Consider the following 22,573-nt stretch of genomic DNA (forward strand, 5'->3'; position numbering starts at 1 on the left):
CAAGGGTTTTGTTTGAACCGGGTGAAATTATTTTTTTTTATTTTTTTTTAGGAGTAGGAATTCTTGTGCTGCAATTTGAAATGAAAGCAATATCTCTTAACTGTATTATGCCTTGAGAATAGCAAGTGTTTTAGTTGTAACGCTTAGGCTCAGTTTTGACTCTTGTATAAGCACCTTAAATTGTATGATCTTAACTTTCCTTAACTGCTTTGACTAGAGTGTCTTGATGAGTTCGATCCTGAGTGAGTATGTGCCATGTGTGGGTGAGGTTTTGTGTTATTCTGTGCATTGCATTTGATGTCTAGAACTTGTCTTGTTTATTTGCAAAGCGAAATAGTAGTTTTATTCAGTCTTGGAAGTGATATAGGCGTTTCTTTGTTGAGCTAGATATTTGTGTTTACCCACCAAATTGTTATGTATCTTAGTTAACCCTCTTTGAGCCTATAATATTGTTTCTTTGGCAACCACATTACAAGCCTTACCCATTTATTTTAATTGACCATCTATTTGAACTATTCACCTCTCGCGAGCACTTGAAATTGTATAAACTTTGTAAAAGTTGAAGTGTGGGGTGGTTGGTTTGGCTTTTGAGTGGAACTATTGAACTAAGGAGAAAGGTGCACTATTTTGAAAAAGAAAGAGCCACTTGAATTGAAAAAGAAAGAAAAAAATAAGTATATGATTGTGAAAAATATTCCTTGATAGTGGTTACTTGATGTAATTATGCTTAAAAAAAGTAGGGAGTTAATGTATATTGATGTGAAGGTAGAGCTATGGTTTGACATAAGTGTGGGGTTTTGAACGGTCAATTGTATATATTATAGTGCTTAGGGAGGTGTAGTCAATATATCCAAATGTATCCTACCCGTCCCGTAGCCTACATTACAACCAATTAAAGTCCTACTTGATCCTTGACTGAATAAGCTCAATTACTAGAGTAGTACACTACGGGCAAGCTTATGGTACATCTTTTGTTGCACATGAATGTTGTTCTAAGAGTGAGCGAATTCTTCTTATCTTGAGTTCCTAATTGTTCTTAAACTTTATTGTTTGTGGAACTATTCCCTATTCTTGTGTGAGGGCACTTGATTCATGAAGGAATAGTAATGTCATTGACCTCTGTGTTAGAGTAAGTGAGCAGGCTGTGAAAAATGCGTGGTGTTATTGAGTCAACTCTTGAGGCGAGGATGTTACGGTCTTGTGCTTAATCTTTTCTAATATTCTTGGTGTGATGAGTTAGGAGAGTTGTTTAAAACGATCATGTCTATGTGAAGTGTAGTTTGATTGCTCGAAGACGAGCAATGCTTTAAATGTGGGGTGTTGATGGTAGGCTATAATCCCGTATTTTAGTCGCTTATTGCACTCTAATTCACTGCACTTTACTTATGTTGAGCTTTAATTAGGCGTATTTTGCACTTATTGTGTGTTTTATGCCCTGTAAGAGTGATTTCGAGCTATGTAGATATTGTGGAATGAATTAATGCTATTTTGGAGCTTTGAAGTTTGAGTAAAAGCCTAAGGGTTAAGTTGGGATCGTGTTCGGGGATCAACGGATGATAATGCACTTTAAGAACGAAACAAAGAATCGAGCAGGCATACTGCGCATTGTCCAGTAAAATGCACATAACTTTTTGCTCATAAATCTGTTTGCGCTCCACAATATATCTTTAGAAATATATTTAAAAAGGCTACATCTTTCATGTTTTACGTTTTCCCAAATTCCTAACTTACAACTCAGGTGCGCGACCAAGTACGTGATCCTGCGCACTTGGGGCAGAACAATGTGCAAAATGCGCGACCAAGTGCGCGACCGCGCATGTACTGTCCGGAAAAAGTCCTATTTTGCTAAGAAAAGGGTAGTTTCGTCCGAGATTTATTTTTGGGGCGGATTAAATACCCCAAAACATCATTTTTGACACACTTTTGACATACCTTAGACCTAAGGAAGCTAAGGAGAAGGGGGAGAAGCAATAGCACAAGGATTTCATCCTTCCTTCCTCACTCAAGATCCGGGTTTGGATTGTATTTATGTTTTTCTCTACTTTTATTTCATTTGTAAAGAACTTCTCTATATCTATGGAGTAGTTCCTTTTGGGTTTTGATGGATTTGGTGTATCGATAGTTGTTTGTGGATTATAACTCTATTTTTATGTATTTGAATCATTTTTGAAAGATTTAATTGTTGCATCTATGTTCACTTGTTCTTGTAATCGAGAGAGGCATAACTTGTGATAGATTTGCACTATATTGTTGGTTGAGTTCATAGATTCTTCTAAGTAATCGAAAGAGGCTAGTTGAATCCTTGATTAAACCTAGTTAGGAGGATAATCGAAAGAGGCTCTCCTAAAGATCAATCCATTACGCATTCTTGCATATCTTCACCGAGCTTAAATTGGTTCATATTGTAAGGTTGAGACTTAATCGAGAGAAGAGTTTATGCTAAATAATTGTACTGATAATTAAGTGAATTCGAGAGACTCACTTGAATATTAGAGGCGAATTATCTAGAGTTAGATCGCGAACAATTATCTTGCACCTATACCATCAACCCATATTTTCTCCCATTGATAACTCTCTTGCTTACCTTTGTTGCGATTGTCATTAGTCAATAGCTGTAGATTTTAGATTATTAATTATATAAACCCCAACTGTTGATCTTCCTGGAGAGAAATCTAGCTACAAACTACGATAATTGTATTTAACTCCAATCCTTGTGGACGATATTTTACTATACTATCTTTGACTAGCGAGCACAATTTAAGTATGTGTTTTGCGCTCGCCATCCACGTATCCACATTTAAAAATTTTAGTAGAAGAGAATGAAGAAGCATTGGCCTTGGACATACCACAGGAATATTCACATGACCTTTCTTCTTCATTTTCTTATTCTAACCTTGATCACGTGGATTTTGGGGATTTACAGGAATATGCAGGGATTGATATTGTGAATGAATGCAGAAAAAAGTTGAGGATTATCCTACAAAAACAATCCACTGCTCAAAATGAGGCCAAGAAAAAAAGAAAAGAGCGGGTCTTACAAATATCCTTAGAGGAGTTTGGCCTGATGAGCTCCATAAAGAATTCCGAGGAGCGAAAACGAAGAATGAATTCAGAATTAGGGGTGGAATTCACAATTTCTCGGAAATAGAAAAAGTTTAAGGGAGTTTTCTTTACCTCTTGCTTTTTATTTGTGTGTCATGGGGACATGCCACAATTTAAAGTATGGGGTGGGAATGTAAATATGTAAATAACTGTTTGTTTTCGTTTCTTTTGATTGAAATTTTTAAAGTCGAAGAAAAAAAAATATTATTTTCTTTAGGTAGTATAATAATTGCCCCTTGATTTTTCTTCTTGTCGCGGTTCTTTTCCAGCGGTTTTGTTTGAACCGGGTGTAGTTAGTTTTATTTTTTTTAGGAGTAGGAGATCTTGTGCTGTGATTTTAAATGAAAGCAATATCTCTTGACTTTATTATGCCTTGAGAATAGTAAGTGCTTTAGTTGTGACGCTTATGCTCAATTTTTGACTCTTGTATAAGTACCTTAAATTATATGATCTTAACTTTGCTTAACTGATTTGACTAGAGTGTCTTGATGAGTCAAATCCTGAGTGAGTTATGTGCCATGTGTGTGTGAGGTTTTGGGTATTCTGTGCATTGCATTTAATGTATAGAACTTGCCCCGTGTGTTTGCAAAGTGAAATAGTAATTTTATTTAGTCTTGAAAGTGATATATGTATTTTTTTGTTGAGCCAGTTATATGTTGTTACCCATCTAATTGTTATGTATCCTAGTTGACCCCTTTGAGCCTGTAATCCTGTTTCTATGGCAACCACACTACAAGCTTGACCCCTTTGTTTGAATTGTCTATTTGTTTGAACCTTTTACCTCTCATGAGCACTTGATTTTCTTATGAGCTTGTAAAAGCTAAGTGTGGTATGATCGGGTTTTGAGAGGAACTATAGAAAAAGGAGAAAGGTGCACGGTTTAAAAATTTGTGAGATCCACATGCAAAGAATTGGGTAAAAAAAAGTTTGATTGAAAAAAAAATAGAAAAGAAAAAAAAATTGATTCCTTGCTAGTGGTAGTTCTCACCTTGTATGTGCTTAAAGATATGGGGAGCTTGAAGCTGTTATGAATGAAGGTTGGGGTTTGGTTCAGCACAAGTGTGGGGTTTAAATTGCTAATGTATATATATATTAAAGTGTTCATGGAGGTGTAGTCACTATATCCAAATGTGTCCTACCCCTCCCACAACCTACATTACAACCAATTAAAGTCCTCTTGATATTTGACTGAATGAGCTTGAATTAGTAGAGTATTACACTACGGGCAAGCCTATGGTACGTCTTTTATGGCACATGAAATTTATTTCTCTGAGAGAGTTAATTCTTTCTATCTTGAGTTCCTAATTATTCTTGAACTTTATTGTGTGTGGAACTATTCTCTATTGATTGTCTGGGGGCACATGACTTGTGAAGGAAAGGTAATGTCTACGGCTTCTATGTTAGAGTAAGTGAGTAGGTTGAAAAACAAAATACGTGGTGCTTGTGAGTGTGAGTGTTGAGGTTAGGATGTTATGATATGGTGCTTAGTCTATTTTAAGTATTCTTGGCATGATGCGTTAGGGAAGTTGTCTGATAAGAAGGTCATCTCTATGTGAAGTGCAGTTTGATTGCTCGTCAGTGTGGGGTGTTGATGGTAGGCTAGAATCTCGTGTTTTAGCCATAGTATTGCACTCAAATTACTGCATTTTACTTGTGTTTGAGCTTGAATGTTAGTATATTGCACTTATTGTGTATTTTATGCCTTATAGGAATTGATTTCAAGTTAAAATGATATTCAGAAGCTAAATCAAACAAGTTGGAGCTTTGAAATCTGAGTAAAAGTCCAAAAAATTAAGTCGGGATCACGTTCGGGGGTTGAGGACCAAGTCTGGATATCAAAAAATGAGAAAACGACTTCACTCTCAGAAAATTGCACTACCGCCTCGCGGGCCTCATAGCGCTAGTACAATTTTCCTACAAAGTGAAAAAAAAAACTCAATTTCTGGCTAAATTTACACTGCCACGCCGCATGGGGCGACACGAGGCACGACGCGACAGTGCAAAGAGTGGCTAGAAATAATTTTTTGGCACGTTATGGAATTCCTTACATGCGCTCCGCATGGGGCGGCGCGGTAGCACAAAAGTGTTAGAGTGACTTCCCATTTCTGCTAAAAAAAGGGTAGTTTCATCCGAGGTTTATTATGGGGGCAGCTTAAATACACCAAAACACCATTTTAGAGGAACTTTTCATAGAATTTTGACCCAATGAGGCTAAGGAAGAGTTGGAAGAACACAAGCACAAGGATTTCATCATTCCTTCCTCACTCAAGATCCGAGTTTGGATTGAATTTATGTTTTCCTATACTTTAGTTACATTTGTGAAGAACTTCTCCATGTCTATGGAGTATATCCTTTTGGCTTTTGATGGATTTGGTGTATTGATGATTGTTTGTGGATTATAACTCTATTTTTATGTATTTGAATCGTTTTTGGAAGATTTAATTATTGCATCTACATTCACTTGTTCTTGTAATCGAAAGAGGCATAACTTGTGATATCTTTGCATTATATTATTGGTTGAGTTCATAGATTCTTCTAAGTAATCGAAAGAGGCTAGTTCAATCATTGATTAAACCTAGTTAGGAGGATAATAGAGAGAGGTTCTCCTAAAGACCAATCCATTACGAATTCTTGCATATCTTCACAGAGCTTAAATTGGTTCATATTGAGAGGTTGAAACTTAATTGAGAGAGATGTTTATACAAAATAATTGTACTGATAATTAAGTGAATTCGAGAGACTCATTTGAACATTAGAAGTGAATTATCTTGAGTTAAATCCCAGACAATTATCTTGCACCTATCCTATCAAAACCCCCATTTTCTCCCATTGATATCTTCCTTTGCTTAGTCCTTGCTTCGATTGTCATTAGTCAATTAGCTCTAGATTCTTAATTAATTTTAGTATTAACCACATAAATCTAAATTGTTGATCATTTTGGATAGCAATCTAGCTACAAACTATGATAATGCTGCTTAAATCCAATCCCTGTGGATGCGGTATTATATTATACTATATTCGACTAGCGAGCATATTTAAGTGTGTGTTTTGTGCTCGTCACGCACCTCCCAAGGTTAGGGTGTGACAATAATCCACTTATCATGCACTGCCTTCTTACAACTTAGTCAAAGCCCTACTTATTAGTACGACCATTTTTAACCTACTTGTGCTTTGCATGTCCAATTGGAATCTACCTGTGCTCAATTCGGGACATGGAACCTACCCGTGCTCTAGACATAACTTAGAGTCTACACATACTTTTCACACTCACTAAGAACCTACCCGTGGCCTGCATGGCCACTTGGAGTCTACTCGTAGTCAGTGTGGTCACTTGGAACCTATCCGTGCTCAATGCGGCCATTTGGTACAAACCCATGCTTAGTACGGCTTCTTGGAATATAGCCGTGTTGTGCATGTCTACTTTGAACCTACCATTCTCAGCACGGTCACTTGGAACCTGGTCACTCTCAACATGGTCTCTTGGATCTTACCCATGCTCAACATGGCCATTTACTACCTACCCGTGCTCAACACGACTACTTGGAACCTAATCATGCTTTGGACGACCAATTGCAACCTATTGTGCTCTGTACGGCTACTTGGAACCTATCCATACTTAGCACAACACTTAAAACCTACCATGCTCACACTTGCACCCAATCCATGCACTAGGCCACTTAGAATCTAATCTGTACTTAGCACGACTACTTGGAACTTATCAATGCTTAGCACGAGCACTTTAATCCTACTTTTGCTCTACACAGCTAGTTGAAACCTACCCGTGCTCAGCACAATTATATTTAATTTACTTAATATAATTTCATTCAGATACACAATTTAGCAATACTTTTTTTAATTTTTTAGCTACCCATGCTGCTTGTGCACTTTTCAACAGATGTGGCCGACCATCCCCATAATCCCATTGATTCAGATGACTTTATTGCTCCCAATAGGCCTGATGAGCCGGCTTCAATGGCTACTATATTTATTTCAGCTGGGAAGCAACATGTCGTGGCCCGAAGAAAGAGAAGAAAAATCCATGCTCGTCCAAGCAATCATGCATTAGAGTACCCTGCGATTTTGAGATGACAAAAATGGGTGACCCTAGTTGTGTGGGTAGTGGAAATGGTATGACCCTTAGGCCATTAGATAGGCCAAGACATGCATGTTATGGGGTATATTTGATAGCTAGTGGACATTTGCTATACTAAACTAAAATTTATGTTTACTATGTAAATATTTTTTAGTGATGAATGTAATCAAGGCCGACTCTAACGTTATAAGAGGTAAGGCTTATGCCTTAGGCCCCCAAATGTGGGGGGGGGGGGGCCAATTTTAAAAAATAATAGGGTTATAGATATTTTAAAAATAATATTTAGTACTTTTAATACAAAAGTAGAGTTTTTAATATAAAAGGAAAGAAAGCTCTTTATATATATAAATAAAGTAATAATTTGACTTGCTTAAAAAATGGGTAGATGAATAGTTTTCCCAACGTTTTAATTTTTTACTTTTTACTCCTTCATTAGATATATCTTTACTCTCCCTTTCTTAATTTGTTCAAGTAAATCTTTCTTTTTTCCAATCTCTTCATATTTAAAAAACCCTACATATTTTTTGTCTTTCTCTTTAATATTCTTACTCACTTTCTTTCTCCAAGATTTCATTAGTTTAAGTGTTCAACAATACTTTTAAGCTTCCAATAGTTCTATACTTCTATTGCTCTATAATATCTTATTTAAAATCAACAATATCTCAAGAAATATTAAATGAGTTGGCTATAATATCAATTGAAAAAGAATTATTAGAAAAAATCAATTATAAAAAATATTATTAACAACTTTATATCTCAAAAAGTTAGAAGAATAGATTTCAAATAAAAATATATCTTATAACTTCCTTTCAAAAATTTAGGCCTCATGTTAAATTTTGGCTTTAGGCCCCTGAATGTAATCTAACTTTTTACTATTGGGTTAATTTTACTTACAGCTTGTTTGGATGGTTGTTACCTATCGTATTGTATCGTATTGTTACTTTAAATATAATATTTGTTTTGATTGTTAATTTAATTTCGTTGTATCATATCGTTAAATTCATCGTTACGTAACGACAAAAAATGTCACTTTATGGAATGACGGATTTGGTGTGATGGCGTTGTTTCCTTACTTTTTTCTCTCATATTGCCCTTCCTTATTATTAAATAATCATATTTTATCCTTTATCCTACTTTTTTATATAGTAATTCTATTCCGTATCCTATTTTTTCTTAGTAACATTGCAAGTTTATTCTTCATATTATTGGTGGGCGATATCATGAAATGACAACATACAATACAATCTATTCAAATATTATATTCATCAAACAATATAATACAATACAATACGATACATTATAAAAGAACATATAACAACAATACAAACATGCTGTTAGTTGTAACCATGTGCAATATTTTTACATACAAAAATAATGGAATATTTGAAGCGAACAATCGTCACATAACAAATATAAGTGAAATACACATAGCGCATGGTAAGGAATTTGAGTTAACTAATGGCTGTTAGCCTGGGCCGTTAACTCAAAACTCATTAAGCGATTAGCATATGCGCAAATATGTCTTAAAATGCTTTTCTTTTTTCTACATTAATATGGCTCTTTTTCAAAAACTTACCCTACTTTGTACCTCAACAAGTCCTATAATTAGGTAAAATGAATAGAGGAAAGACAAGATAGGACAAAGGTCGGTTGCCGGGAAGGTGAAAGGTATGGTGGAAACAATAATAATAAAAATGATAACGACAATAGATTGTGATATACTACTTGTGATAATCATAGAAGATGCATTATTCACTTTCCTCTTTGTCACCACTTTCCGGGGCATCATTAACAAAGAATCTGATGTTCATCTCAATTAGAAGTACTCATCGATCTCTCACTCTCGCAACTTGTTTTCCTCCACTAGATACTTCAATACTTACCACCCAAGGTTTTCACCACATCTCAAACAATGTAAATTATTCACATCAAGTTGTTAGCATATTAACCAAGGAACCGCAAGGGTGAATGCACTTATAATTGTGTCGTTTGCCGTCGTTTCATGATATCATTTACAAACAATATAAAGAATAAATTTACAATTTTACAAACAAAAAGTTGGGTAATAAGTAAATTATTATATATATTAAAGGTAGGTAAATGATACAACATGATTATGTAATAATAAAAAAGTGCAAAATGAGAGGAAAAAATAAGTAACACCGTAGCCACACCAAATCGATAATTACATAAAGTGATACTTTTTATCGTTACGTAACGACATATTTAACGATATGATACAATAAAACTTAAGTAACAATCAAAACAGCTATCCAAACAAGCTGTTAGAGTCAATTTCATGATTTAAAACTTTGTTTGGACACCTTTTACTACCACAACACTAGAAGCTTTCCTCGTGTCAGTAGGATTTAAACAAGCAATATAAAACAAATTTTTCTCACATACACGTAATTTTTTGCATAATACGTTACATCTCCTCACCCCTTTGAGATAGTGATGAGTTTCAAAAGCTCTCACATGTTACATGCAATATTATAAGACAGTACCCAATCCATCATCATTCTCGTTTCTCTTTGTTTACCTACTGTTTAAGATATGACCATCTGCATTCTCCACTTACTTCCCCTCCAAGTTTTAACCTCACAAAATAAAGGAAGGAATATTTAAAGCTTACTAGGCCTCTGAAATGGTAATAATTAGCAGGTTATATATATGGAGGAGAAGATGACTTTTTCTCCGATTAAATCGGCTAAAAAAGCAAAAGGAGTTTTCAGATTCTCTGTAAAATTGGCAATCCAAAGAGCATATTTTTTGACTGTCTAATCACTTCATACTCTCTGACGCCTGCTCCACTTATTAGTGAAATATAAAGGTGAACAGCTTACTTTGCTGTCATTCCACGGACACACAGTGAAAGCCACCGATTTCTTACTTAGAAAAAAGATCACTCACGAGAAACTTGCTTGGATTAAGGCACTTTACATATTAAAAAAAAGTGTAAATACTAGCAATATATAGAATTAATTATCCACTCAGATAAATCAATCAATCAAAGAATCTAGACATCGATCTCAAACTAATTGGAACCAAGATATGATACTAATATTTTTTTGCTCTACTAGTTCTACGAAAAACAAGTGAAGCAGCATAAAAAATAGGAAGCACCAAAACATCATAAGAAATATGCATTGTTCATAAGATCAATAATTCACAATTAAGCGCCCAAGAGAGGAGAAGGAACCTTTGATTTGTTATCCACAAGTCATAACAGAAACATAATTATTCACTTAGATAAATCAATCGATCAAAGAACCTAGACATCAATCTCAAACTAATTTGAACCAAAGATATGGATACTAATATTTTATTGTTCTATTTTGGACTGGTAAGTAATTTGTCTTTTATTGCAACTCAAGACTTGTCCAAAACTAAGTTCTCTAAGCCTAAACACTTATTCCTATCCAGACTTAATGTAAACATAAAAACAACTCAGCCTTAATCCCAACCAGTAGAGTCCACATTGGTTTGTTGAGATTATAGTACCTTGTCCGATTTTATCCTCCAAGTGTGTTGTCTTTACCTCTGTCTAATTACATCATTTTTAGTTTTTTTCCCAATCTTATACGACCACAAATCTATCTAAACTTCTACATTGCTATGACACTAGTCTTAAAGATAAATAGACTTTACTCCGATATAATATTGTCAGTGTCCGCCTATAAAGTTTCTTGTCATTTTGTTAGGTATCTTTTAATCACATAATGTTGCTATAACATCCACTTCAACCATCCTATTTAAATCATATATGTTCCGTCTTTATGTATCATGCCACTCTCCTAAGGCCTGAAACTTAAATTTCTGAGCTGTTTGCGTTTAAGTACCAAAACCATCAAATCTCACTTCACATTCATTCTTTTGATGGATGCTAACTTGCAATAATATGTTGCTCTCTTCTACTATTCCTAAAACACTAGTCTTGTTTCTCTATAGTTTCAACAATAGCAACTATGACTCTTGGGATCCAGCCCATAAACTCTGTTCTATTAACCAGCGAATTATTCACTTGGATAGAGTAAAAATCAGCATCAAGAAACTCTACTATTCATTATTTTTATCCTGGTTTATTAACCCCAAGAAAAAGCAATATATTATCGAAACCATGAGTAAGCCTGTTCAATCCTCTTATATCAAAATTTACACATGCCATGCAGAGGACAGTAAAAAGAAAAGAAGAAAAGGAAAATCACATGAATGAAGAATCCATGCAGTAAAACTGGTATACTACTGCCCATTCACCACCCCCACTCCAACCCACGACCAAGAAAAAAAGAAGAGGAAGCAAGTAATAAACGCCGCTTATTTTAGTTTACATTCAAACCAAAGTAAACCAAGCCTAAGTGATCATTTATATTAGTGATAAATGAGATCCCAACCACTGCAAAATGACTAAAGAAGAAAAAATAACATCTAGACCCAGACTCAGAATCACTGTATAAGCAGTTCCTACACAAGCTGATTTCGTACATCCTTGATAAACATAGACCAGTAGTTGGTCAAGCGATGCCCATGGTTAACAAGTTCTTCAAATGATTATTTGGTACTCCTTGCAAGTTGCAACATTGGGGGGAAGTACCATTTAGAAAAAAAAAACATCTGGCTGCCAAGGTCAACCACATCAGCCAACTGTGAATACACACATCTGAGGTCAAAATTTTCCTAAGATCCTTCTACCTAGAAAATCCATTGGCTGGAGTTTACATTTTCATGTGTAAATGTTTTAAATGCCAAACTATTCCTTCAAAAACTATAGCAGCAGGCTATCCTCATCCGAGGGACAAATGTGAGCTATCGTGTCAAAGGGTATTTACAGTTCCTCGAACCATCCTCAAACTATTCCTTTTAAAAGTTGTGATTTCATAAATGAACAACTTCAAGAACTTCCCATATAGCACAACAATGACAACCAATTATAAGCACGTCTTTAGTCTATGTCCTGCAAAGACAAAGAACACATAATATGAAGGACATAATGGGTGAGCAACACCTGTGTTCCTGCCAAGCACTTGCTGCAGTATAACTCCCCTCTTTAGCTCAAGACTAAGACCTGACATCTTTATGAACCATATGAAGTGGTTAAGCTGCTAAATTTCCATGTGAAGCTCCTCTTTGAGACTAATTCAATTGCTCATAGCGAATTTACCCAGTACCATCTGCTCAGCTAATAAACTACTCATAATTCAACCATGATGAAAAACTCATACTCAATCCTGCAATCCGATACTCACTCCAAGCAATATCTTTTTAACCTACAATTGTTTACTAAACCCCATTGCTTGTTTGAACTAACATACCTCCAAGACTGTGTGTGGAGTGCAAAATGTTATTAACCAGTTATTTTACTAGAGCTTAGCCGAGGCAAGGAACATAACAAATCAAACGGCAAGGAACATAACAAATCAAACAAAAACTATTTCTTGAGATAAATCTAAAATTCTCGAGCACTTTATAGAGCTTCCCATTGCTAAAACAATATATGGAGTAACATTTGGTGATAGAGAAATTCATTAATCTATTGCGAGCAATCATTTCCAACTGAAAATGTAGATCTTCAGCCATATCTTTGAAGCAGCAACCAAAGTTCTGCTACCTATTGACCAAGTTAAAAGACGGAACATGTTGATGGCCGTAATAGAGGAAATGGTGGAAGGACTCCAAATTTAAGTGATTAAAGATGACAAAAGAAACAGGAAGCTGCAATCTTCTAGACTATACCTACTCCAGGAATTGTGGAAGCAATTAGACCATTTCTTTTCTTTAGGTAAGGTTGATAAACTAGACTCAAATGAGACCAAATTTTCGGAGGCATTTAGATCAGATAAACAATACTATTCTACATCTACTATGCACAGTAACTAGCTATGTCAGTAATGAAATTTCACTCACATAGATTCGACATCAAAATCAGTATTTTATTATTAATAGTTAATAGATTACTCAAAAACATGGTTTCATTTTCTGCTTCTTTAATAAAGTCTAAATACGGTTCCATGATTGACAGTTAAGGTCATCTTCCATTAAGCACAGCTTAGCTGCCACAGATGCCTTATCTCACTCCTCACCTATACTATATTAAGCTTCCAACCATCATCTACCACTTGGCACACACTGCGAAAAAAAGAAGAGAAAATATCTACTGATCTACTAAACATCTTACAGAACCAAGTAATTTCCTCATTTGTAATAAAACTTTAGTACAAAGATAAAGCACACCCCTATAATAGAGATATCACCCACTCTATGCTTGATATAAAGAAGGATTAAACTGAACTAATTTCAAATAGCTAGGTGAACAGGTCTTAAACACAACAAGTGACAGAGATAAAGACAAGTAACTGAAACATATAACTGATTAAATAAAGTAATGAAAAAATGTAACTGATTCATCGGATCAGGTAAACAGTGCACACGGTAGTGCAACATAAAATAAGTCTATAGTGCAATGAGCATTGCATGAATCAGGAAACATACTCACAATGTCCTTGTGATGCCCTCAGTAAAAACATGGTCTAGTATTGCATGAAGAAACAAGGTTTCCTTTAAAGACAATTATCTAGTTATCTGAACTCCCTAGACTTCCTTTAAATGAAAACTAGTTTAGCTGCGGCACCAGAGAATTATAATCAAGAATACCTTTGATGAATTCTTTGTGCTAAATTAAGTATTGCCCATGACCATATATAAGGAAATAGGTTATCTGACCCCAAAATTCTAAAATAACACAATCTTTGGCCTGTCTTCACTACTGTAAGTTGTCTGCTATATACCTTAATGGCAATCCAGTCATCAACTAGATAGTACAAAATACACAATGTTGCTTAGCGAGAATATGTCATTACACAATGACAGTACAGTTACTGGCAAATCAATACAGGCATCAATATATACTGGATCTTCTGAAGGAAATGTAACATCAGCCCAAAAGTTAACTGCCATTTTATCCAAGATGAGTCCTAAGTGACAATTAGAATGCCAAGAATTCCTAATAGAGAGATCACTGAATATTTAGGTGGGTTTAAGTGTATACAAAGAGTCAGCTGACCAGGAGGAAGGACATTAAGTTGGTCAAGGCATGTACATTAGATTCAGAATATCCAATTATATGTAAACTTCCATGCCTATATACTTAGTGGACTGACACAAGGGACAAAGACTAAGCTTACTTTCACACTCTTTACACAGGCAGAGATGCTTACAGGGTAACAATAGCATGCAAACTTCATTGACTCTACAGACCTTACAAGTCATCAACTCCTTCATTTCATTGCTATCCCGGCAAAGCAAGTGGAAATCTGTGGCCCGTCCATTACAGCACGATGCAGTGTCATCTACCTCACTGTCACCACAGCCTTCTTTACTATCTCTGCTTTGTGCGTAAACGTGTTGCAGATTTACCTTAAGTGTGTTAATCAGGTTTTCATTGTATTTGGCACGCTGTTGCCAAGCATTGGCTTCTAAAGCCAACTGTTCCATTCGCAATTCAAGTTCCATGTTTTTCTTGTTGATATCCTCAACCTCTGCCTCTTTTTCTCGAAGTTTCTGAAGGACCTTTTCTTCAACACAGGTGATAGTTTGAAGCTGATTAGCCTGAACCTTCTCCAAGATAGCTTGCCTCAAACGATCACCCTTTTGAATTGGAAAAAAAAAAATCAAGCAGAATGTTTACAACAAAGATAATATTAACATTCATAATTGTTATAAATGCCACTATGTCAACTATTTGGACAGGTTCATGCCAAAGAGATTTTAACTAGCAGCTAGAATATCTAAAGCAGATACTTTATTTTTATTAGAATATCTAAAGCAGATACTTTATTTTTATAAGAATATCAACAGCGAAACTCAAGATGCCAACATCTGAAACATGAGCAGAAATAAAGACTTCCCTATTTCATATCCAATGTTTAACAGATTCTTAAACACACACAAGAGTGTAACATTCATTAGGTTATTTATTAGTATGAACCAAAACAAGTAATTACACTTCAAATACGAGTCCTATACATGATTCAGGTCAGGAAAAGTTTCATGTATGCAGCTCTGTTACCTCTCAAACTATCTCAAAATTAATTGACAACAACAAATCTTCTCAAGCTAAAAGGCCTAACAAACACAACCAATTGGCTGATTTTTTTTCACAAAGAAGCAAATGCTCAACTGTCAAAAAGTTTCTGTACCTACAACTTCAACATGCTATACAATTTCCCTGAAAGAAATCTCCACTAACGGAAAGCTAATCTGACTGGATAACACCAAGGATGTACATTCATTAATTTAATAATATACTTTGTCCTACTCCGGCTTCAAAAATCCTCACAACCGACCTAGTTAAAATTCAAGGTTTAAAGGGAAATTCCAGTAACAACCAGGGCAATCATGTATGCCAGCTCAGCCTCATTTAGTAGGAACAATAACACTCTTCAGATATACTTACTCAATTCCCTAAATCACTGCACCCTTAATGTAAACAGTAAAATTTCCAAACCGTAAATGTAAGGTGAAGAAACACAAATACACACACACACACTGAAAAAAAAATTGATACTTAAGAGGTACAGTAGTCATGAAACCTGAACTTTGATGTATCTATCAATATCAGCATCTTGTCTCTGCAACTCACGCTCAATATCATCACCCACAAGCCCAAGAAATGCTGAGTCACCACATGAACCCAAACGTCCATTATCCAAAGACAAGCCCAATCCAGTAGACACCGATCGCTGCTGCAAGAAATCAACAGAAGATATCTGAGAGTTATTGTTTTCAAGAAAATCTTGCTCTTTGAGTCTCCTTTTCTTTGGTTCCAGTCCATAATTCCACTGCAAATCTAGCGCTCCTTCATCAGCTGGACCAGGAGCTAACCCCGCTACTTGAACTGCCCAAAATAAATGAGCAACAGGAAAAATAAAAGAGAATTAGATAAAACCCTAAAAAGTTTATTAAGCAAAAAAATAAAAATTAGGAATAGAAGAAATACAAGCAGGAATATAAGGAGGGTGTTGAGACTGTTCGGGAAGATTTGAGCCGTTGAAATAAGCAACTGGGGTTGAAATCTGACCGTCCATATTGTTGTATATATCTCTACAAAAAAATCAGAAATTAAAATCAGAATAGCAAAAAGACAAGATTTTTAGACAAGAAAGGGGAAATTTTTAACATGGGTAAGATGAAATTCATAAGAATATACCTGAAAGATTTGGATTGTTGCTGCTGTTGTTGTTGCTGAATACTGTGTAGTTGAGGATGGTGATGAGGAAGAGCCATAGCTAGGGTTTGTAGAGAGAGAAGGGAAGGTGGGAGAAGAAAGAGAAAAAGTGGGGGTGGTGTTTTCAATATTGAAGATTGTGAAGGTGGTTCGCGAAGAAAAAAGATTCTCCTGAATTTGCTGTTTCGTCCCTGTAATTTCAGGAATTGTCAAATTGGGCGCATGGGAGGAGTTTGGGTGGATCAGGATCGTTAATTGGGCTAATCTCAATTACTGATGGGCCACGACAGATTCAAAATGCGTCGGAATTGCACTAGATATCCGCTTCGAGAACCCAACATATTAAAATTATTTAAAATTTAGCGGGTATTAGCAAACTTTTTTTCTGATTTGTAAATAGAAAATTCAGACACTAATAATACATGGATTACATACATAGATCAAGCATTTGAGAGTTGATTCTAAGGTGGTTAAGTTTTAAACACTTTATTAACTTGGGATATTATTTAAATAGGGGGCTATTTGTGCACTTGCCCCCTGAAATACCCGTAAAGCTAAAAATGAAATTGACCTTGAATTTCCAATGGGGACTGATCTTATTAGACAGACATATACTCAATCTTTTGGGCTGACCTTAGACACACCCTCCTTGAATTTGAAAATGGAAGTCAACAGTTTAGGCTATTGGTTTCCTTGATTGTCTTTTAAAGCACATGTCTTTTTCTAATTAAGCTAAATAGAAGCCTTGATTTCGATTTGGAGAATATGAAGTGGAAGACAACATAAATTAAGATAAAGAAGAATACTCGTGACTCTATTGCCGACAAACTGAACTGGAACGCCGCTCTCTACTTGACCTCATTCTCCATGTGAGGCCAACAACGTCACGCCCTCCCGGACTCAGTGTATAGCATGAGCTTTTCACCGGGTTGCTCTTTATGTCAAACAACACCTACTAAGTCTCGTTCTTATGATTCAAATAAGCCTTAAACGAGTTTAGATTTCTATTGCAAGGATATACTTCTTCAATAAATATTATGCTTAATTATTTGCAAGTGTATAGTGGGGACTAACAAATATCTTTTAGTGATATGATCATTAAAAAAATTACACTGTTTAAACTCATTTTGATAATGGAGGAACGTCCAAAAATAGACCACACTTTTTCGACATTTCAAACATTAAGGACGATTTTTGCTACTTGAGATATTAAATAAATTGGCTTAAACACTCTATTGTGGCCCCAACTCTCTCTTTTGCTACATTTTATTGGCTTAAGCGCATGATGATTTTAAAACAATTAAGACTACAAGTCGGTTTCCCTTTCAATGTGGCGCAATATTTGTATAATAGACAATGTTGATGGAAAATATCTCTAGGTGACATTTTGACAATCCTTAATTAAAAGCAGTGGGGCTAAAGCTATGTTTAATCCATCTGATTTCGTTGTAAAACTTTGACTTTGGGCAAATATCAGACTTATATATCACCAGCACATAAACTAATAGCCAACTAATAGAGCAGTTCCTTCTTTTTTAGTAATTTTCCTTTTATCAGTGTAACAGTTGTACTTCTTTCTTGATCCTTCCTTACAAGATCTTCTGGAAAAAGGAATAAGAGGATATACACAAAGCATTATAAATAAACTAGTAAACTTACCCGCATTTTGCGCGGGTTTAAGAAACATCAATAAAATTTTAAAAGAGAATTTATCGAGCTAATAACAAATGTAGATATTATCCCTCTTTTTATGAGAAAGCAAATCGCCAATAAATAAAATATATTTGGTTTAATTCATAAATTTAGTTTATTTATAGCAAATAATCTATGTGATGTATAGTTAACTGTATATGCATCCGTTTTCTTGCTCGTTAGCGCTTGACTAATCAATGAATATTACTTAAATTTTATCTAATTAAGAAAGTCCAAGACTAAGAAAAATAAAACCTAAAATTAAAATAAAAGTTGCATAGATTCTTAAAACTATCAATTACACAAATAAAATAAATTAAATTATTGTTAGTTGTACATTGAGAAGCTGAAAAATTATATGAGAAAAAATATATATACTTTTTGACAAAAGATCATTAGGAAACCTCCTACTCTTACTTTGCAACATAAATGTTAAAATATTTATTCGGTTAATTTATTATATTATTCTGGTAGTTAAAACATGTTTTTATGAGATACATTTAATTGAGTAACTGTAATATTAAATTAGAGATAATGTCACATTTTAAAGAATAAAATTCACCAAGTATTCACTACAAAAGAAATCTGGTATTAGCTACGAATGGCGTCGCTAATCTGTCACTAAAATGCTTGTAGCTATCAGAATTTCTTGATAATCCGTTGCTAATCCGTCGCCAAAATGATATTAGCGATGGATTTTTCTGTTTAGCTACAGAATTTGTCCGTCACTAAAATCTGATTTTTTAGTAGTGATTCACATAAACATTTAATTTTTTTAATAAAAAAATATTTCAATAACACACTTAATAAGATAAGGATCAAAACTAATTGTGTGTAAATCCTAACATTAGAATAATGAGTATTGTTTGCAAGTTGATTATGAACTTCACTAAGTTTTCAATCATCGTTAGTATAACCCAAAAATAAAAAATACTTTATTTCATAAAGTTAATAACTCGTTGTCTAGTGATTTTTAAACTACTAAAAGCCTACCCCATTTACAGTGTTAAAATTTTTGATCGGTAATAACCTATTATTACATGTGATTTCTTAATTAATTAGATTATATTATATGTTAACTTAAAGTTATCTACAAATTGTCAATGTCATAGATTAATGCCTAATTCAAAAAAGTTCATTAAAGGAAAGAAATATAGGCAAAAAAATTAAGAACATATAGAAAAATATATTTATAAAAATGATAAATCTATATATAACAGGAAAAGAAAAACACATTAGAATCTCACTTCGACATCGGATAAAATCACGACTCAAAGTTATTGCAATTGTAGAGTATAAATATATACAACAAAAAAACAGATATCAAAATCTCTATGTATTATTTGAAAAAAATCACTATTTCAACTTATACAACATAAACCTAAAGATGACAAAATCAAAGACCATTAGTGAGAATTGTGAAATAAGCTTTACTTCGATCTTCACCTCATTATTTGACACTTCCTCTTAAACATTCTTCTTAAGATTCACACATGTATGGAATATATTCGTGCATTTGCCTTAAACAAAAACAAAGAATAGAAATTATACCATATCTTAGTATAATTTTTCTTATCCACTACGATCTTTGGCATAGAGATAGCTCAAACCATTATAAGCAGAATAATAAAGGTACATATGGAGGAACATATAATAAATAGTCATAAACTTACACATTAAATATTTAGAGGTTATGAATATAAAAGGCATGAAAGTTATTGAGATTATTAAAAATATAGGTTATGAAGATAAAGAGGCGTGAGTTATGAAGATTGGATTTTTAATATAAAATAAATGGAAAAAAATGATGAAAACCCTCAAAAAAGGAGAAAAGATAAATGTGTTTTTTGGCTTAAGAGAGGTGTCACCTCATTTTTTTATTGCCCACTTTATATATATATATATAGAGAGAGAGAGATTATATGAATTTTGTAGACTTTGATTGTCTTATTACATATTGTCCTTATTAAAGAAGTGAATTATTGAATGCCAATGCTGCTGTTACTATCAAATTATGGCTATACGAGCACTAATATTGAATTCATATAAAACTTGTACTCCGCTAAGCGTATGGTGGAAACCCAACAAACGAGTAATAACTTGTAGTATAACACTAATAATTTACTAATAATGACAATGATAATTCAACACTCTAACAAATAAACAAATCAATCTACAATATGACAGGATCGTATATATTATAATAACAAGATTAATTAACATAAGAAATGAATAATCGTCACATCCTTCGCTGTCCATTTTCCAGTATCAATCAGCTGTTTGCGAAGTTGTTGAAAATTTGAGCAATTCAAGCAAAGACATTAGCCAAATCCAGCCTGTCCTGTCCATATTCCACTCAAGAGAAAGTTGGTAAGTGGGGTAAAGAGAGAGACCACGAACTGCCCCAATAGCTATCAATGTAGTACTTACTTGTTGACAATAAAGATTGATAAAAATATCAAGACTTTACCAAACCCAGAGGCTCAATAATCAACTGTATGTACAATTCTTTAGCGGAATCGCAACGTTAAGCTTCTGGGTATTAAGAGTAATTAAACAATCAATCGTCTTATAGAATTTTGGCTTCACTAATTGGCCCAAAACATAAGCTCTTGATCGAACCTTAAAGTTCAATTTCAATGGCACGGGCTGTGCGGTAGCGCCTTTTGGGGTGCTCAGACTTGCTCCACTTCCATATAGTGGAATTTTATTTCCAATTACCGATACAGCTACAACTCTCTGGCTCTTTCTTGATTGGTGGAATTTCTTCATCTGAAAAACAATGGAAAATAAGAATTTCATGAACTCAAATTAAGTAAAAAAGCTAGTTAAATGACTTACTGCTCCGGAGCCAAGTATGAGCTCTGAAAATGAGAGATCAACAGGGGATGAGGTGACATGTACACCAAAAAATGTTGCAGTATTACGATAAACGAATTTCACTGTAGCGTTCATTGAGATCATATCGGTTGCTACTCCAGAGTTATCAGAACCAGCTTGAATCCCAAATCTCTCAAATTTTATGCTCTGAAATCAAAATCCAACAAATACTCATTTCAAATCTCCCTTTAAAGCATCAAACTTTTCTATTTTTAAAATCAAAATAATAGCAAACCAAAAAGACAGTCCTTCCTCATTTCCTGTTTATGTTTATGTGACACTATTACTTATTAATTCGTTCGAAAAATAATGACATATTCTTATATATATAAATAATTTAATTTTAATCTTTTTTTTATTACCACATAAATATTACTCCATTATTGCACATTTCAGATAATAACTTTCAAAAGTTTATATATTTTAAAAAAAAATTGTACTAAGCCAAATTATGTCACTTAAATTAGAGCAGAGTGATTAAATTAAAAGACTTACCCTCATGGTAATTTTGGGTTTCTGAGGACGACTAGCACCCCAAAGGACGAGAGCAAAGAAGGAGAAGAGGATAAAAAACGCAACAACAAAGGCTAGAAAATAGCAACGGCGAGGGAGAGGTTTGCTGTACTGATCATCTTCAAGCAGGCCTTCTTCTTCAATAACATCACATTCCTTCCACGGCTTCTGCCCTTTGCGGTGGTTTCTACCGCCGGCTGCGGCGGCGGCGTCGTTAGGAGAAATTTTCCGAGATCCAGGCTTTAGTGAGCCAGAAAATCGGCTGGAGGAGGATTCACGGGAGTGACGGCCAACGGAGGAGTGAGAGTGAGGCGGAGAACCCATAGGACTGATAACTGGAGTTGAATGAAACGACGTCGTTGTTTTCTCCCCATCGTGTGAATCACGCGACGGACTTTGGACGTAATACACCGGCCGCCGATTATGGTCCGGTGATGATGGTGCCAAGCTGCTGGTTACATCTGAATCAGTTTTCGCGTGCATTTTTTCCGCTTGAATCAAAGAAGAAAAGAATTGTTGAACTGTAGTTAGTGAGTTGGGTTTTACTTTGAATTGAGATCCTGATTTATTGCTTTAATATGTAAGTACAAAATGTGTGTTTTTTTTTTAAAAAAAAATGTATTAGTCACCGACGGGATAAAAGTGGAAAATAAAATAGGCCTAACAAACATTATTGTGGAAGTCGTAGAGTTTCATTGATCAATACAGCTGCCTTAGAGTTGGCAACTCTATTACCCCGCGTATTGTAGATTTTCCTACTTTTGATGACTAAAATTTACCGTAAGTTGTAAACTTTTAAACTAACTTCCATTTTTTATGATAAATTTTTCTTTTTTGCATTTTTTAAAAATGTCTTTTTAGTACTCTCTAGTTTATCTGAACTTATTTTCTTTTTGGTCCGTTTTAAAAAAAATTATTTATTTTTAAATTTGAAAATAATTTAACTTAAACTTATAATTCTACCCTTAATGAGAAACTTTTATAACCACACATATATTTTGTGCCCCTTTTTAACTTGTTTAGGAATATAAATTTCAAAATTTTTTATTTTTTCTTAAATTCTGTGACTA

General features: G+C 34.4%; 2 protein-coding genes across 2 annotated transcripts; both read right to left on the bottom strand.

The window, feature by feature from the left end:
- Positions 1–13,981: 13,981 nt before the first annotated feature.
- LOC107807540 (putative BOI-related E3 ubiquitin-protein ligase 2) lies at positions 13,982–16,559 on the bottom strand. Its single transcript, XM_016631950.2, has 4 exons — positions 16,401–16,559; positions 16,191–16,294; positions 15,784–16,088; positions 13,982–14,839 (listed from the first exon to the last, which is right to left on the bottom strand). The coding sequence occupies exons 1-4, from the start codon at positions 16,475–16,477 to the stop codon at positions 14,312–14,314; spliced, it is 1,014 nt and encodes a 337-aa protein (XP_016487436.1). The 5' UTR covers positions 16,478–16,559; the 3' UTR covers positions 13,982–14,311.
- A 3,638-nt stretch (positions 16,560–20,197) lies between these two features.
- LOC107807542 (uncharacterized) lies at positions 20,198–22,174 on the bottom strand. The gene is made up of 3 exons (XM_016631955.2): positions 21,486–22,174; positions 20,952–21,137; positions 20,198–20,882 (listed from the first exon to the last, which is right to left on the bottom strand). Exons 1-3 carry the CDS (start codon positions 21,984–21,986, stop codon positions 20,601–20,603), a joined length of 969 nt encoding a protein of 322 aa, XP_016487441.1. The 5' UTR covers positions 21,987–22,174; the 3' UTR covers positions 20,198–20,600.
- Between the last annotated feature and the right edge of the window lie 399 nt (positions 22,175–22,573).

The sequence above is a fragment of the Nicotiana tabacum genome, chromosome 12 (genome assembly GCF_000715075.1).
Source record: "Nicotiana tabacum cultivar K326 chromosome 12, ASM71507v2, whole genome shotgun sequence".
NCBI lineage: Eukaryota > Viridiplantae > Streptophyta > Magnoliopsida > Solanales > Solanaceae > Nicotiana > Nicotiana tabacum.

Excerpts from the sequence above, each read along its gene's own strand:
- LOC107807540 (XM_016631950.2), bottom strand. The coding sequence starts at position 16,477 with ATGGCTCTTCCTCATCACCATCCTCAACTACACAGTATTCAGCAACAA. Across the intron at positions 16,295-16,400 it reads CAACAATCCAAATCTTTCAG|AGATATATACAACAATATGG; the intron begins GTATATTCTTAT and ends ATTTTTTTGTAG. Across the intron at positions 14,840-15,783 it reads ATAGATACATCAAAGTTCAG|GGTGATCGTTTGAGGCAAGC; the intron begins GTTTCATGACTA and ends CCAATTCAAAAG.
- LOC107807542 (XM_016631955.2), bottom strand. The coding sequence starts at position 21,986 with ATGCACGCGAAAACTGATTCAGATGTAACCAGCAGCTTGGCACCATCA. Across the intron at positions 21,138-21,485 it reads AACCCAAAATTACCATGAGG|AGCATAAAATTTGAGAGATT; the intron begins GTAAGTCTTTTA and ends TTTTGATTTCAG. Across the intron at positions 20,883-20,951 it reads TCATACTTGGCTCCGGAGCA|ATGAAGAAATTCCACCAATC; the intron begins GTAAGTCATTTA and ends ATTGTTTTTCAG.